The sequence below is a fragment of the Neomonachus schauinslandi genome, chromosome X, assembly GCF_002201575.2.
Source record: "Neomonachus schauinslandi chromosome X, ASM220157v2, whole genome shotgun sequence".
Classification (NCBI taxonomy): Eukaryota; Metazoa; Chordata; class Mammalia; order Carnivora; family Phocidae; genus Neomonachus; species Neomonachus schauinslandi.
In genome coordinates, this window is record NC_058419.1 from 80,812,845 (window position 1) to 80,828,476 (window position 15,632).

The 15,632-nt window shown below is 37.9% G+C and overlaps 1 protein-coding gene across 2 annotated transcripts in view; it reads left to right on the forward strand.

Annotated features, from left to right (window-relative positions):
* Nucleotides 1-15,632, forward strand: part of WNK3 (WNK lysine deficient protein kinase 3) — a 162,049-nt gene that overhangs the window by 129,552 nt on the left and 16,865 nt on the right. The window contains exons 13-19 of one of the 2 annotated variants that reach the window (XM_021699364.1): nucleotides 3,115-3,270; nucleotides 3,394-3,445; nucleotides 4,699-4,836; nucleotides 5,215-6,158; nucleotides 12,292-12,382; nucleotides 12,931-13,061; nucleotides 13,606-14,228. In XM_021699364.1, coding sequence (XP_021555039.1) covers nucleotides 3,115-3,270; nucleotides 3,394-3,445; nucleotides 4,699-4,836; nucleotides 5,215-6,158; nucleotides 12,292-12,382; nucleotides 12,931-13,061; nucleotides 13,606-14,228 — 2,135 coding nt within the window. Of the gene's footprint in view, nucleotides 1-3,114; nucleotides 3,271-3,393; nucleotides 3,446-4,698; nucleotides 4,837-5,214; nucleotides 6,159-12,291; nucleotides 12,524-12,930; nucleotides 13,062-13,605; nucleotides 14,229-15,632 lie in introns of both variants that reach the window. The other variant, XM_021699309.1, reaches the window with a different exon arrangement.

Sequence of the window (15,632 nt, forward strand, 5' to 3'; positions counted from 1 at the left end):
GAGGAAGACACAAAGAAATGGAAAAACGTTCCATGCTCATGGATTGGTAGAACAAATACTGTGAAGATGTCAATGCTACCTAGAGCAATCTACACATTCAATGCAATCCCCATCAAAATACCATCCACTTTTTTCAAAGAAATGGAGCAAATACTCCTAAAATTTGTATGGAACCAGAAAAGACCCCGCATAGCCAGAGGAATGTTGAAAAAGAAACGCAAAGCCGGCGGCATCACAATTCCGGACTTCCAGCTCTATTACAAAGCTGTCATCATCAAGACAGCATGGTACTGGCACAAAAACACACACACAGATCAATGGAACAGAATAGAGAGCCCAGAAATGGACCCTCAACTCTATGGTCAACTCATCTTTGACAAAGCAGGAAAGAATGTCCAATGGAAAAAAGACAGTCTCTTCAACAAATGGTGTTGGGAAAATTGGATAGCCACATGCAGAAGAATGAAACTGGACCATTTCCTTACACCACACACAAAAATAGACTCCAAATACTTGAAAGACCTCAATGTGAGACAAGAGTCCATCAAAATCCTAAAGGATAACACAGGCAGCAACCTCTTTGACCTCAGCCGAAGCAACTTCTTCCTAGAAACATCGCCAAAGGCAAGGGAAGCAAGGGCAAAAATGAACTATTGGGACTTCATCAAGATAAAAAGCTTTTGCAAAGCAAAGGAAACAGTCAACAAAGCCAGAAGACAACCGACAGAATGGGAGAAGATATTTGCAAATGACATATCAGATAAAGGGCTAGTATCCAAAATCTATAAAGAACTCATCAAACTCAACACCCAAAGAACAAAGAATCCAATCAAGAAATGGGCAAAAGACATGAACAGACATTTTTCCAAAGAAGACATCCAAATGGCCAACAGACATGAAAAAGTGCTGAATATCGCTCGGCATCAGGGAAATCCAAATCAAAACCTCAATGAGATACCACCTCACACCAGTCAGAATGGCTAAAATTAACAAGTCAGGAAATGACAGATGTTGGCGGGGATGCGGAGAAAGGGGAACCCTCCTACACTGTTGGTGGGAATGCAAGCTGGTGCAGCCACTCTGGAAAACAGTATGGAGGTTCCTCAAAAAGTTGAAAATAGAGCTACCATATGATCCAGCAATTGCACTACTGGGTATTTACCCCAAAGATACAAAAGTAGGGATCCGAAAGGGTACGTGCACCCCGATGTTTATAGCAGGAATGTCCACAATAGCCAAACTGTGGAAAGAGCCAAGATGTCCATCGACAGATGAATGGATAAAGAAGATGTGGTATATATATACAATGGAATATTATGCAGTCATTAAAAGGAATGAGATCTTGCCATTTGCAACGACGTGGATGGAACTGGAGGGTATTATGTTGAGCGAAATAAGTCAAACAGAGAAAGACATGTATCATATGATCTCACTGATATGAGGAATTCTTAATTGCAGGAAACAAACTGAGGGTTGCTGGAGTGGGCGGTGGGGTGGGAGGGATGGGGTGACTGGGTGATAGACACTGGGGAGGGTATGTGCTCTGGTAAGCGCTGTGAATTGTGCAAGACTGTTGAATCTCAGATCTGTACCTCTGAAACAAATAATGCAATATATGTTAAGAAAAAAAAAAGAAGAAGAAGAAGGTAGCGGGAGGGGAAGAATGAAGCGGGGGAAATCGGAGGGGTATACGAACCATGAGAGACGATGGACTCTGAAAAACAAACTTAGGGTTCTAGAGGGGAGGGGGGGTGGGAGGATGGGTTAGCCTGGTGGTGGGTATTGAGGAGGGCACGTTCTGCATGTAGCACTGGGTGTTATGCACAAACAATGAATCATGGAACACTTCATCTGAAACTAATGATGTAATGTATGGGGATTAACATAAGAATAAAAAAAATTAAAAAAAAAAGAGCTTTTTAAAAACAAATCCATTGCCTGGGTCCCTAATTAAAACAGAATCTTTGGACATAAGGCCTAATCATCACTAGTTTGTAAAATACCCCAGGTAATTCTAATGTGTTAGCTACTGATATATCATCTTACAAATAGGTGTTTAAGTAATGCTCATCATTTCTTTCAGTTTTCATATTTTCTTTGAATTGAGGCTTAAGTTAGTAGTTTTGCCCTGTTTTTAATGCGGGTAAGTAAGGGTGGAAGGAAGAGTACTTAATGCTTTTGTTTCTGACAGTTTTCTTTAGATATGCATTCCTGGAGAAACAGAATTAAACATTTTAAAAGTTAATAATGTTGTTAGTTCTGCCTCTTGTTTTTGTTTTCAGTAAATATTTTATTGATCTACTAATTGTTACACAGGAAATAAAACTAAAATTCTTTAGTAACAGTTCTTCTTTTTTTAAAATTTACATATATTATTTGTTTCAAAAATACAGGTCTGTGATTCATCCATCTTACACAATTCACAGCGCTCACCATAGCACGTACCCTCCCCAATATCCATCACCCAGCCACCCCATCCCTCCCATCCCCCCTCCACTCCAGTTCTGCCTCTTGTTTAACATAATATTTTTTGAACTCTCCAGTTCTTTATAACCTTTAGAGATGTTTCATTTTGTGATTTAAAAACTTGGTTTTGGACATCCTAGTGGTAATCATAAACATTGCCTCAGTTATGTTCCTCAAATGATAATTTATGGAATGTGAGATGTTTTTAAAATGCTGGCTTTTTCTATGGTAGGTAGTACCAATCTGACAAATGTCAGTGGTCTCAAAATAAGAATAAGTTAATGTTTTATGTGGCATTTTAGTGTGGTCTCTTTTTTTTAAGATTTATTTATTTTAGAGAGCACAGGAGTGCAAGCCGGGGGTGGGGCAGAGGGAGAGAATCTCAAGCAGACTCCCCGCTGAGTGTGGAGCCTGATGCTGGGCTCAGTCTCAAGACCCTGAGATCATGACCTGGGCTGAAACCAAGTGTTGGACGCTCAACTGACTAAGCCACCCAGGTGCCCCAGTGCTGGTTGTTTTTAATTCTGTTGTGGCCTTTGTATCTAAATACTTAATTTTCATTTATTTTTCTTTAAGGTAGTCACCATTGATACAATATTATAATTTTGAGAAACTAAATTTAATAGACTTACTTTTACTTTTGGACAGGTTGAAGATAACTTTGTGCTAGAAAATGAGAAAGAAAAATTCGTAGAAGAATTGAGGGCTATTGTAGGTCAAGCCCAGGAGATCCTTCATGTCCACTCTGCTGCAGATAGACCCATTGGAATTGACTCTATTATTGTGGAATCCAACAATAACCAAGTAAGAGCAGTTATTTAGCAGTTATTTAGTCTTAGCAGTTATTTAGCAGTTATTTAGCAGTTATTTAGTCTTCTCAGATATATATCAAGAACTTCTTTATTTATCTATTCATTTTTAATTCAGACAGGATCATCTGAACAAGTACAGATAAATTCTGCATCCACTCAAACCAGCAGTAAGTATATTTCATAAAATTTACCATGTGGCTTTTGAAGCAAGACATTTGGAAACTTTAATTTACATACCTTCATTGGGAAAGATGTTAGCCAATAAAGGAAATTAAAGAATTGTTAATGTAGGTTTTCCCACACTTGGAAAGGCCTTTTTAGCCCAGATGTAAGAAGTAAAACCATTCTCCAGATTTACTTCAAGTGTTAATTTATTTCTGAGTTGTTGCATGGTATGTTACCAGAAAAGCAGTCACAGTACTGATGACCTTTAACGGCTTTACTGTTTGAAATTAATTGGTAAGTTGATTTTTTTTACCACTGATATGATTTGGACAGGACCTTTCTTAACTAATATCACTATGTTCTAAGTTTGCCTCATGTTTTAATATAGTCATTTATATCTTGATTTCCTTCCACTTAGTGTTATACTTCTACCTGCTGTGATCACTGATAAGTTTTTGTAAATCAGATACTAACTAAACTTCCAGGGACTAAAAATGGGGTCTTCTGTTTTCTTTTCTGATGACTTTATCTCTCCATTCTTTTCAGCTCTGGTCATGGTTATATTTAGAGTATCTGGGAGGGGGCGAAGAGCCATAGACAAATGAGGACCTGTGAAGGAATTATAACAACATGAAGAAGCAACAGGTGGTGTGGGAGTCATGAAATCAGATACCATTACCCTGAAATTTACTTTGTGTTAGGATGCCAAGGTCCTCCTCTGTTCTTTCTCATTAGGAGGAATTTGAGCAGATTTCTGACTGATAAAGTATGGTAAAGTTTATAAAAAAGAATTACTTATTTGAATAAGTTTACAAAGTAGGAATAAAGATGTGGGGACTTTATTTTTAAGTTGTCATATAGTAAAATTTATTTTTTCCTCTTGGTGTATAGTTCTATAAATTTTAATACTCACAGATTTGTGTAAGCATCATCATAATCAGGATGCAGAACAGGAGATATAGGTTTTATTGGAGAAAGTGCTTTCCATTTTTTCCCCAAAATGTGTCCTGCTTCTAATTGCTATTGATACAATGTTTGTTTCATAGATTTAAAAATCCTTCCCTAACAATATCTTGTGCTTAGTTCTTTAGAGTATTTGCCAGCGTTGGGAGGTCTGGTCTTATAAATTACACATATCCTAGTGCTGTTGGAAATGGAGATACAAGACAAATTGGTATTTTAACATGGTTTCCTTAATAGGGTAAATATGTTGACAATTGCTTAGCATATTGATTTTTGCTAATTCTTTCTACAGATGAATCTGCTCCACAGTCATCCCCAGTTGGTCGGTGGCGATTCTGTATCAATCAAACAATAAGAAACCGTGAGGCTCAATCTCCTCCTTCTCTTCAGCAGTCCATGTCTACAGTTCCTGGGCTATCTCTATTTCCTGGTAAGTGTTCATTGTCTGCCAACTTTCTCCAGACTTGGAGGAGTTACAAAATATATACCATATCTTTAATTTGTGTTCACGGGTATTTTATTCTTATGAGAATTTTCATAAGCATTATTGAAGATGTTATTATTAGGGTATAACTTAAGCCATTTTAAAATGTAATATTTTTCAAATATAATATTTATGGAAAAAAATAAAGAAGAAGTTTTTATTCCTTGACAGGTTGAATTCTGTGTATTTTGAGTCTTATTTACAAGACTTATTCACACAGGTTCTTGTTTGTCCCTTGCTCCTCTTGTCCCCTTTGAGTTTGGTTACTAGTCCATGCTTTGTATTTATTAATATGTGCCTAGCTATTCTTTGTTATTGTTCCAGGTCCAAGAACCACAAATAATAAGGAAATATCACAGGACACACTGCCCACTCTAGAAAGTAATCCATGCCAGCGTGTACTTTTTGCCTCCAAATCAGAACTCAAGGATGTAGTTGATGGTAAGATGTCTGAATATGCCAGTGTAGAAACTAAGCAGCCAGCTTTATTTTATCGAGTGGAAGATGACAGGCAGATAATGGCACCAGTTACTAGTAGTCCAAGTTACACTGCTACTTCAGTTCGTGCAGTTCCAGTTGAATGTGAGGGACTCACCAACCAAGCAGGCATATTTCTACCTGTATATCCATGTCACCAAGCTGCCAGTCAGGCTGATGTACTTATGGTCCCTCCTGGCGAGTCAACTCAGATTGCTGGTAACTCTCTTACAACTCTGGCATTTATGTCTGATCAAAAGCCTCAATCCTTAGCAGTGCAGCAGCCAACTATGGATGCAGAGTTTATTTCCCAAGAAGGAGAAACCACAATGAACACTGAAGCAAGTTCTCCTAAGATGGTCATTCCCACTCAGACCCCTGGTCTTGAACTGACTACCCTTCTACCCACTACTATCCTGGAATCAGATGGGGAAAGACCTCCAAAAATGGAGTTTGCAGACAACCGAATTAAAACTCTGGATGAAAAATTAAGAAACTTGCTCTACCAGGAGCATAGCATATCTAGCATCTATCCTGAGAGTCAGAAGGATACCCAAAGCATAGACTCTCCATTTTCTTCCTCTGCTGAAGATACGCTCTCATGTCCAGTGCCAGAAGTCATAGGCATCAGTCACAGTGGAATTCAAGATAGTCCTGCACAGTCCCCTAATTTTCAGCAGACAGGCTCTAAGATTCTGTCCAATGTGGCTGCAAGTCAGCCTGCTAACATATCAGTATTCAAAAGGGACCTGAATGTGATAACTTCTATACCCAGCGAATTATATTTACATGTAAGTATTATTCTTTCTAATCAATTTCTTATCCTTATACTTTTAAAGAAATTCTTCTTTTCTAAAGTTATATCCTCTGAAGTGAAATTGTCTATGTCACAGGATTCTGAGGTCACAGGTATTTAAGAAGGCCATGACTTTGGCTGCAGGTGCCCGGAATTTCTAGATAGAGACGACAGAAGTATCTTTGGTGAGAGAGCCCTCTGGTGAATTAGCTAGGAACTTGCAAGGATGTCGTTTTTGTATTAGTGACAGAACAGGACTGATTTATAGATTGTTTTAGTGGATAGGAAGAACTGACATTTAGATTTCCACTTAAAAGTGCCCGTTACCAATTTCCTTTCTTAAAAGTTTATGGTTTTAGTTTAATCTTGTTTGGTGAGTTTTATTTGAAAAAAAGAACTTATTAATTTTTTAAGTTTTTATTTAAATTCTAGTTCACATCCAGTGTAATATTCGTTCAGGTGTACAATATAGTGATTCAACACTTCCACCCAACACCCTGTGCTCATCACAAGTACCCTTCTCAATCCTTATCGCCTATTTAGCCCCTCCCTCCACCCACTTCCCCTCTGGTAACCATCAGTTTGTTCACTAGAGTTAAGAGTCTGATTCTTGATTTGCCTCTTCCCCTACCCCATGTTTGTTTGTTTTGTTTCTTAAATTCCACATATGAGTGAAATCATATGGTATTTTTTTTTAAGTTATGTAACATAGGAACTTAATTTCCCTTTTCTATTCCTTCAAATCACAGGAGTAATGACTATCGTGTTTATCCACTATTTGGTACTTATCCTTCTTAAGCTTACATGGATCTATTTACATACCTATAACTTTTTTTAAAGATTTTATTTATTTACTTGACAGAGAAAGACACAGTGAGAGAGGGAATATAAGCAGGGGGAGTGGGAGAGGGAGAAGCAGGCTTCCCGCGGAGCAGGGAGCCCAATGCGGAGCTCGATCCCAGGACCCTGGGATCATGACCTGAGTCGAAGGCAGACGCTTAATGACTGAGCCACCCAGGCGTCCCCTACATATCTATAACTTTTTATTTACAAAGATAGGATTGTGCTATATGCATATTGGTCTGCAAATTTATCTTGTCATTTTTACAGTATATCATAGATATATTTCTAAATCTTCACCACTGTATCTCTTTATTATTTACATAAGTAGTATATGTGTGTATATAAAATAAAATCCATCCCACTTCCAAACCTATAGACATAGCTGGTAATGAATCTTTGCAGACATAGGTTTTTTTTTTTTAATTTTTTAAATTTATTTACTTGAGAGAGAGAGAGACAGAGATAGCTAGAGAGAGAAACGAGCTGGGAGGAGAGGGAGAAGCAGGCTCCCCACTGAGCAGGGAGCCTGATGCGGGGCTCCATCCCAGGACCCTGGGATCATGACCTGAGCCGAAGGCAGACGCTTAACCGACTGAGCCACCCAGGCGCCGTTTGCAGACATAGTTTTAATTAATATACAAATATGTGTATAATCATACTTCTCTTTTTTAAAGATTTTATTTATTTATTTGAGAGAGAAAGAGAGCACGAGTAGGGGGAGGGGTAGAGGGACAAGCAGACTCCCTGCTGAATGGGGAGCCCAACTTGGGGCTCGATCCCCCCCCAAGATCATGACCTGAGCTGAAGTCAGATGCTTAACCGACCGAACTACCTAGATGCCCCAGTCATACTTCTTTATTACATATTTACAAAGACATAGATATATATGTTTATATACATCTATTTCTCTACATACATGTGCTGTTCTGCATTTTTTTCAGTTATGAACATTTATCCATGGTGGTACACGTAGTTCCACCTCACTTACGTTTTTTATTTTTTTATTTTTTTAAAGATTTTACTTCTTTATTTGACAGAGACACAGTGAGAAAAGGAACACAAGCAGGGGGAGTGGGAGAGGGAGAAGCAGGCTTCCCGCTGAGCAGGGAGCCTGATGCAGGGCTCGATCCCAGTACCCTGGGATCATGACCTGAGCCGAAGACAGACACTTAACGACTGAGCTACCCAGGCGCCCCTCACTTACGTTTTTTAAACAATGGCGTAATATTCCCTTGAATAGATCTAACTTAAAGATTTGTATTGTTGTTGGGGTGCCTGGGTGGCTCAGATGGTTAAACGTCTGCCTTCGGCTCAGCTCATGATTCCAGGGTCCTGGGATCCAGCCCCACATCGGGCTCCTGACTTAGCGGGGAGTCTGCTTCTTCCTCTCCCTCTGCCTCTCCCACTGCTCATGCTCTCTCTCTCTCTGTATCTCTGTGTCTCAAATGAATAAATAAAATCTTTAAAAAAAAAGATTTGTATTGTTGTAAACTAGTAATTTTAAATTATGTAATTAATACATAAACAGGAAAGCAATTCAGAAGGATAGAAAATGAAAATTATATTAACAACTTCTTATATCCCCTTCTACTCCCCAAACACTGTTAAGTTCCTGGTTTTAATTCTTGAAGTCATTGCCATTAATAACTTGTAAACAATATACTTATTCATCTATTTTTTGATTTAATAATTTTTGGCAATACCTAATAATTTACTGCTATGAAGGGTGAGGAAATTATATATTTTCCCTTTCCTCTTCTTTCCCATACACCTCCCAGTTTTTATTACTTGTATTACTTTTTAATACTGGCAAGGTTTATAACATCTACATTTTTTTCCTGTAACACTGGCTGGGCTTTGTAAGTTGATTCGAAGAATTGAAGGTCAGTAAACAGCATTTATATTATGATTATATGTGTTATCTGATGATCATGTAATAATATTAGAACCATAAAAAATGAAATAAAATTTTCTGTCATTTAAATTTTGTTGCTCAAAGGATAGCCTTTCAAGTGTCAAGGTCAAATGGATTCTTTTGTTTAAGTGTCCATTGGTACTTCTGGATCAAATTTACTTGCCACTCTTTCTGGTGTCCTAGAATTCCTTTTTCTCCCCTCCCTGAAATGCTTCTATGAGTAATATTTTTAAATAAGTTGCATGGGTGACTAATTTGATTTTTTTTAAGTCCAAAATTGCCTTTATTTTGCTTCACACTTGATTAAGTATACATGGTAGGGTCATTTTGAGTTAATTTTTGTATATGGTGTGAAATAAGGGTTCACCTTCATTCTTTTGCATCTGACTATCCAGTTGTTCCAGCACCATTGTTATTCTCTTTGTTGTTATTATCAATGGAATTGTTTTCTTAATTTCCTTTTCAGATTTTTCTTTGCTATTGTATAGAAATACAACTAATTTTTAAGTGTTGATGTTATATCCTTCAATTTTGCTGAGTTTGTGTATCATTTAGGATTTTTTGTATAATATATAAGATCATATCGTCTGTAAAAAGAGATAGTTTATTTCTTCATTTCCTGTTTTTCTTTATTAACTTTTCATTGCATGCTTTCCATCTCTTTGTCCTTTTGCTTTTTTCTCAATTTTTAAGCTGTTTCAGTCTCCTATTCAGCCATTTTTTTGTCAAGGATTCTATTTTTTTTTAAATTTTAATTATTTTTATTTTTATTCATTTTTTTAGAGAGGGGAAGAGAGAAGGGCAGAGGGAGAGGGAGAGAGAGAATCTTTTTTTTTTTTTTTAAAGATTTTATTTATTTGACAGAGAGAGACACAGCGAGAGAGGGAACACAAGCAGAGGGAGTGGGAGAGGGAGAAGCAGGCTTCCCGCTGAGCAGGGAGCCTGATGTGGGGCTCGATCCCAGGACCCTGGGATCATGACCTGAGCCGAAGGCAGATGCTTAATGACTGAGCCACCCAGGTGCCCCGGAGAGAGAGAATCTTAAGCAGGCTCCACACCCAGCACAGAGCCCGATGCGGGGCTCAATCTCACAACCCTGAGATCATGATCTGAGCTGAAATCAAGAGTTGGATGCTTAATCCACTGAGCCACCCAGGTGCCCCAAGGATTATATTTTTAATTTTCAGTAACTGTAGTTCATTTTTCTTATGGTTGTATTGTCTTCACACATCTTTCTGGAGATATTAAGTATTATTCTATGTTATTGATGCTAGTTCCTTGGCTATTCTTCTTCTTACTGAATTTAGTGTTTTCTTTCTTTTTTAGAATTTTTATTTATTTACTTTTTATGTAGGCGTCACACCCAGTGTGGGGCCTCAGCTCATGACCGTGAGATCAAGAGTCACACACTCTACTGACTGAGCCAGCCAGGTGCCCCTAGTGTTTGCTTATAGTGTTGATTTCCCATAAGTGGTGATTCTTAGACTCATCTTTTCTTTTTCCATTGTAAGATTCCTTGTTTGTCTCTCTAAATGCCATATATAATTTTTGTAGCCTTCCTCCAGTAATTGTGGGAAAGGCATGGGACATGCTTCTTGGCTCTGAATATTACAGCTTTTCTTGAAATGCTGCCTAGAGGGTAGCTTAATAGTCTTCAAAGGTGGAAGGGCTTTCCCTTCCTCCTGGATGTTGTCTCCTTCCTACATTGCTGATTGGGCCACGAACATTTTCCTCTCACCACTCTTATTTGGGAGCAGATGGCTCTGCTGTCTTTTGCTTGCTGTGGAGGTAGCGGGGGAAAGAAGAACTGCCTGGTTATTCTTTCTTTGGTACCCCAACCAGTTTACTCTCCCATTCAGTGAGTAAGTCAAGATCTCTTTTTGTGAAGCTCAAATTCTAGTCAGGGAAGATAGACCCTAAATAAATAAATAAAGGAAAGGGCTATGATAGAATGAGTAGGGGATTACTTTATATAAGGGGTCAGGGAGGAACTTGTGTGTGGTGGTAACATTCATAGGTGGAGACCTGCTCAAGGAACCAAAAGAAGTCCAGGAAGTCGGAGAGTGTTATGAGATGATGTTGAGGCAGATAGGAGACAGATTGGGTACAGCTTTGTAAGCATTCTAGCCAACGACTCTTCCTTTTGGTTGGCCAGGGCTCTCTCTCACTGCCTAGATCTGCCACCCAAGTTTGCAGCATTTTGAAATAGTTCCTGCATGTGTCATGGGCTGCTTTTTCCTCCTTTAATTATATATGCCTGTGTCTATGTCTCTTTTTTCTGTCATATCTATGGATTTGGATTGATAAGGTAGGCTAGAACTTGTACTTAACTTACCATCTTGATCAATTATTACTTATTAAAAATTTTCTGTAATTTCAGTGGGACCAATGCAGCATTTTCTAAATTTAATATTATTGAGAAATTTTTTCTCTTCATGAAAGTAGCATTATTACTAGTCCAGAATGAGCTTTTTTTTCCCCAAAATAGGACTTTGGAAAATAAGAACTGATTGTTCAGAATTTTAATAACTGCTGACCTGCCCTGAGTGTTAATGCTTATTCAAGACTTCGGTATACTTAATGCCACTTAGGCTGTCTTCCTGCAGACAAATGCTAAATCCCATTCTTTGAACTTTTTAATACTCATTTAATTCTAGATTAGTAGAGATGATTCTCATGTTTCCCAAAGTTGTGTATTTTTGTATTATTATAGAGGATTTATTTTTAAAGTATTCATTTAGAATGTAACAGTTAATTCTGACATTTTGTTGTCAGAGGGATGGGAGGAGAAGAGGAGAGTGATTTTATAGCCAGCTGTGGCCTGATGTTAACAAGTTTTAGAGCAAGAATTTGAAATAATTTCAAGGCCCGTTGTAAATATCTGTGTGCTTACATAAAGTAAGAAATTTGATTTGGTAATATTTCTCTATAAATCTAAATGCCTAGATATCTTGTTTCTCTATGTTATCATGTGTGTTAGGCATCTTTCACTCTCAAATAATATGAGCATAAATGAAAGTTTCATTTTAAGAGCATAGGGTTTCAGTAACCTCTTTTAGTAAATGAAGTATATGAAGGAATAATTTTCATTTTCATTTTTCAAAGTTGCTATAATGAAAAATATTCTAGGGTGGAAGATTAATATTCTGTTCTGTATTTATCTGAAGTCCAAATAATATTTTTAAAGAAAGAGGAAGGATTAATTCCTGTAAGTTGAATACTTCAGATTCACTCTGATATGCAGACAGACATAGCATTCTGTTTTTGATTACTGATTAGTCCATGCAAGAAACTCCAATGGTATAAACAACTGCTTCATCTTACCTAAATTATCACCATTTTGGTTTTTTTCTCTTTTTGTCTCCATTAGGAGATGTCCCCAGATGCTTCACTTCCAGGAGATCCAGAAGCCTATCCTGCTGCTGTGTCAAGCGGTGGAGCCATTCATCTGCAGACAGGAGGTGGATATTTTGGCCTAAGCTTTACTTGTCCTAGTCTCAAAAATCCTATTAGCAAGAAATCCTGGACTCGCAAATTAAAAAGCTGGGCATACAGGCTACGGCAGTCAACCAGCTTTTTCAAGAGATCAAAAGTCCGTCAAGGTAGTGTGCTTACAGTCAGGGACATAGACTAGGTAACATCACTTTTCATTTACTTCTGTTTTTTTTTTGTTTGTTTGTTTGTTCATATACAAACCTTACCACTTTTTCCACGTAGCCCATGTATGTGACATGTCCCATTAATGTCATTGCCATTTTATTTTTCCTTTTGTAACTAATTTGGTTTTACAGTTATTCATTTCATGTAGATACTAAGTCTCGGGATAAATCTTACAATGTCTGATTTTGAGTTAGGGACTTCTACAGTGTTGCTTATTACATTAACACTTTTTAATTATCTAGCAGGGGTTAAGCTTTTTCTACTTTTCTTCATTTTTTGGTAATGTAAACAGATTTAGTCTTAACAAACAATTTTCTCTTTTCTGCTTACAATTGCACAAAACTTGCAGTGGAAGCAGAAGATATGAGATCAGCAGTTGCTCCTGATCCCATTCCTCTGACGGGAGAGTCCACGGCTGATACTAGGGCTTTGAGTAGATGTAAAGCGATGAGTGGATCATTTCAGCGGGGTCGGTTCCAGGTTTGTGTCTTTGGTTGAATCTTTATCTACAAGGGCATTGTACAAGATAATAGCATTGAAAATCTTGGTATTTATATGATACTTATTTTAAATGGAGATTATTGTCGTATTTAATTTTTTCCCCTAATACACATCCCCTCACCTTTTGTAGACTTCCAGTAAAGGTGAGTCTAAAGAAATGGGGATTTTAGTAGCTGGAAAAGAGCACAGAAATGAGTCATCATTTTTCAGTGGGTGGTTGGGTCACCTTTTTTATAAATCTATTTCTTGTCCTTTAGAATCTCAGCAACTTGAATCATTGAATTTTTTTAAATTGTGGAATTTTGTTTGAGCAATTTGAAGCCAACTCTTTTTACCCAAGGGGCCTAATTGAAAGACTTTGAAATGAGAATTATAGATGGGGTTTTTAAGTTTGGATATTATCGATATGTGTACATCATAGCAGACCATCCACTTATCTGTGCCATATTTTGATATTGAATTTCTTCATGGGTTTACTCTTTGGTTAGACAGAGCCAGCCACTTTTGCCTTTTTGTATCTCAGGTGATTATGGTTCCTCAGCAGCAGTCAGTGAAAGTGACATCTTTTGGAATAGAACACACACCAGCATTCCATAAAATGACAACCCATTCTAGTGAAGAAGCTCTAGCCTTTACGGACAGAGCAAAGTCTCAATTAGTGGAAATGGAACCTGCCACGCACAATCCACCGACTTCACTTTCTTCTCAGAAGTTACGAGCTCTTCATGAAACCTTCAAAGAAGGTAAAAGAATTCCCAAACAAGGTGACAACTTCTCATCTTTCAGCACAGCTTGTGAGACTGATGTATCTTCAATGACCCCAGAAAAAGAGTTGGAAGAGAACTCAGCCACGGGAAGTAGTATGCATTCTGGACTTGAACTGTTGTTTAAAGAGAGAGAGATACTTACTGCTGGGAAACAGCCTAGCTCTGATAGTGAATTTTCAGCCACTCTTTATGGCAGAGGGAAATCAGTGGCAAAGACTGGTACAGAGAGTGATCAGTGCTTACCACTCCGTGAAGAAAAAGCCTGTGCTCAAACACAGAGCTCACTCTTCTATTCACCATCTTCTCCAATGAGCAGTGATGATGAGTCAGAAATAGAGGACGAGGATTTGAAGGTGGAGCTTCAAAGATTACGAGAAAAGTAAGATTGTTTCTCTTTTGTCACAAATCTGGTTGCCTGGAGTTTTATAGAACTAAGTATTTGACTGATAGCTAATTTACAATTGGTGACTTTTTAAAAAAAGATTTACTTATTTATTTACTTACTTACTTGAGGGAGAGAGAGAGAGTGTGTGTGCGCACACAGGGAAGGGGCAGAGGGAGAGGGAGAGAATCTCCAGCAGACTCTGTGCTGAGCATGGAGCCCAACACGGGGCTCAATCTCATGACCCTGAGATCATGACCTGAGCCAAAACCAAGAGTCAGATGCTTAACTGACTGAGCCACCCAGGTGCCCCACAATTGGTGACGTTTTAATGATTGAAAATTTTTGATGATTGAAAACTACAAAGATAGCATCAGATCTCACAGGTCAGGGGCTCAGTCCCATATATGCCAATCATAAGTCCAAGTAGTATTACCTATGCTTCAAAGGTTCCCACAAGCCCTTCCTTGGGTTCAATTAATTTACTAGAGCAGCTTACAGAACTCAGGAAGAACAGTTTACTTACTAGATTATCAGTTTATTATAAAAGGACACAACTGAGGAACAGTCAGATGGCAAGGTACAGGGGAAGGGGCATAGAGCTTCTATGCCCTCTTGGGAGTACCAGCACCTTCATGTTTTTACCAACCTGGAAACTCTCCAAACCCTATAGTAAGGGATTTTTATGGAAATTTCACTATGGTAGGCATGATTGATTTAAATCATTGGCCATTGGTGATTAATTCAGTCTCTAACTCTGTCCTAGAGGTGGAGTGGGAGGGGCTGAAAATCCCACCCTCTAATCACTTGGTTGGTTCTCCTGGCAATCAGCCCCCAACCTTAGGGGCTATTCAAGTCAGTTCATTAATATAAACTCAGGTGTGATTCCAAGGGGCTTATTATAATTAATAAGATTTCTTTCACCTTTATCACTCTAGAGCTACTTTAGGAACTGGAGCTATTTGAGGACAACAGACCAGATATTAAAATAAAAGATCCTCCAATTGCTCTTTATAGCTTAGGAAATTACTAGGGTTTTAGGAGCTGTATTCTAGGAACAGGGATAAAGACCAAATATATATATTTTAATATAAATCATAATATCACAACAGTAAAAAAGCACACAGAACAATCTCTTATTTCTCATGCCCTAATCTCATTTCTCAGAGGCAACCACTGTGAACTGTTTGGTATATATCTTGCCTGTCATTTTTCTGTGCATTACGTATATTTTTTGCCTTTTATGAAAGTGAGGTCATAATATACATGTTATTCTACAATTTTTTTACTTAACACTGTTGCTTATATACACGTTTGCACAAATAATCTTTATTCCACATATTAGAATAGCTAAAGTTTATTTAATCCCTTATTAATGGACATTTCAGCTTTATTCCATGT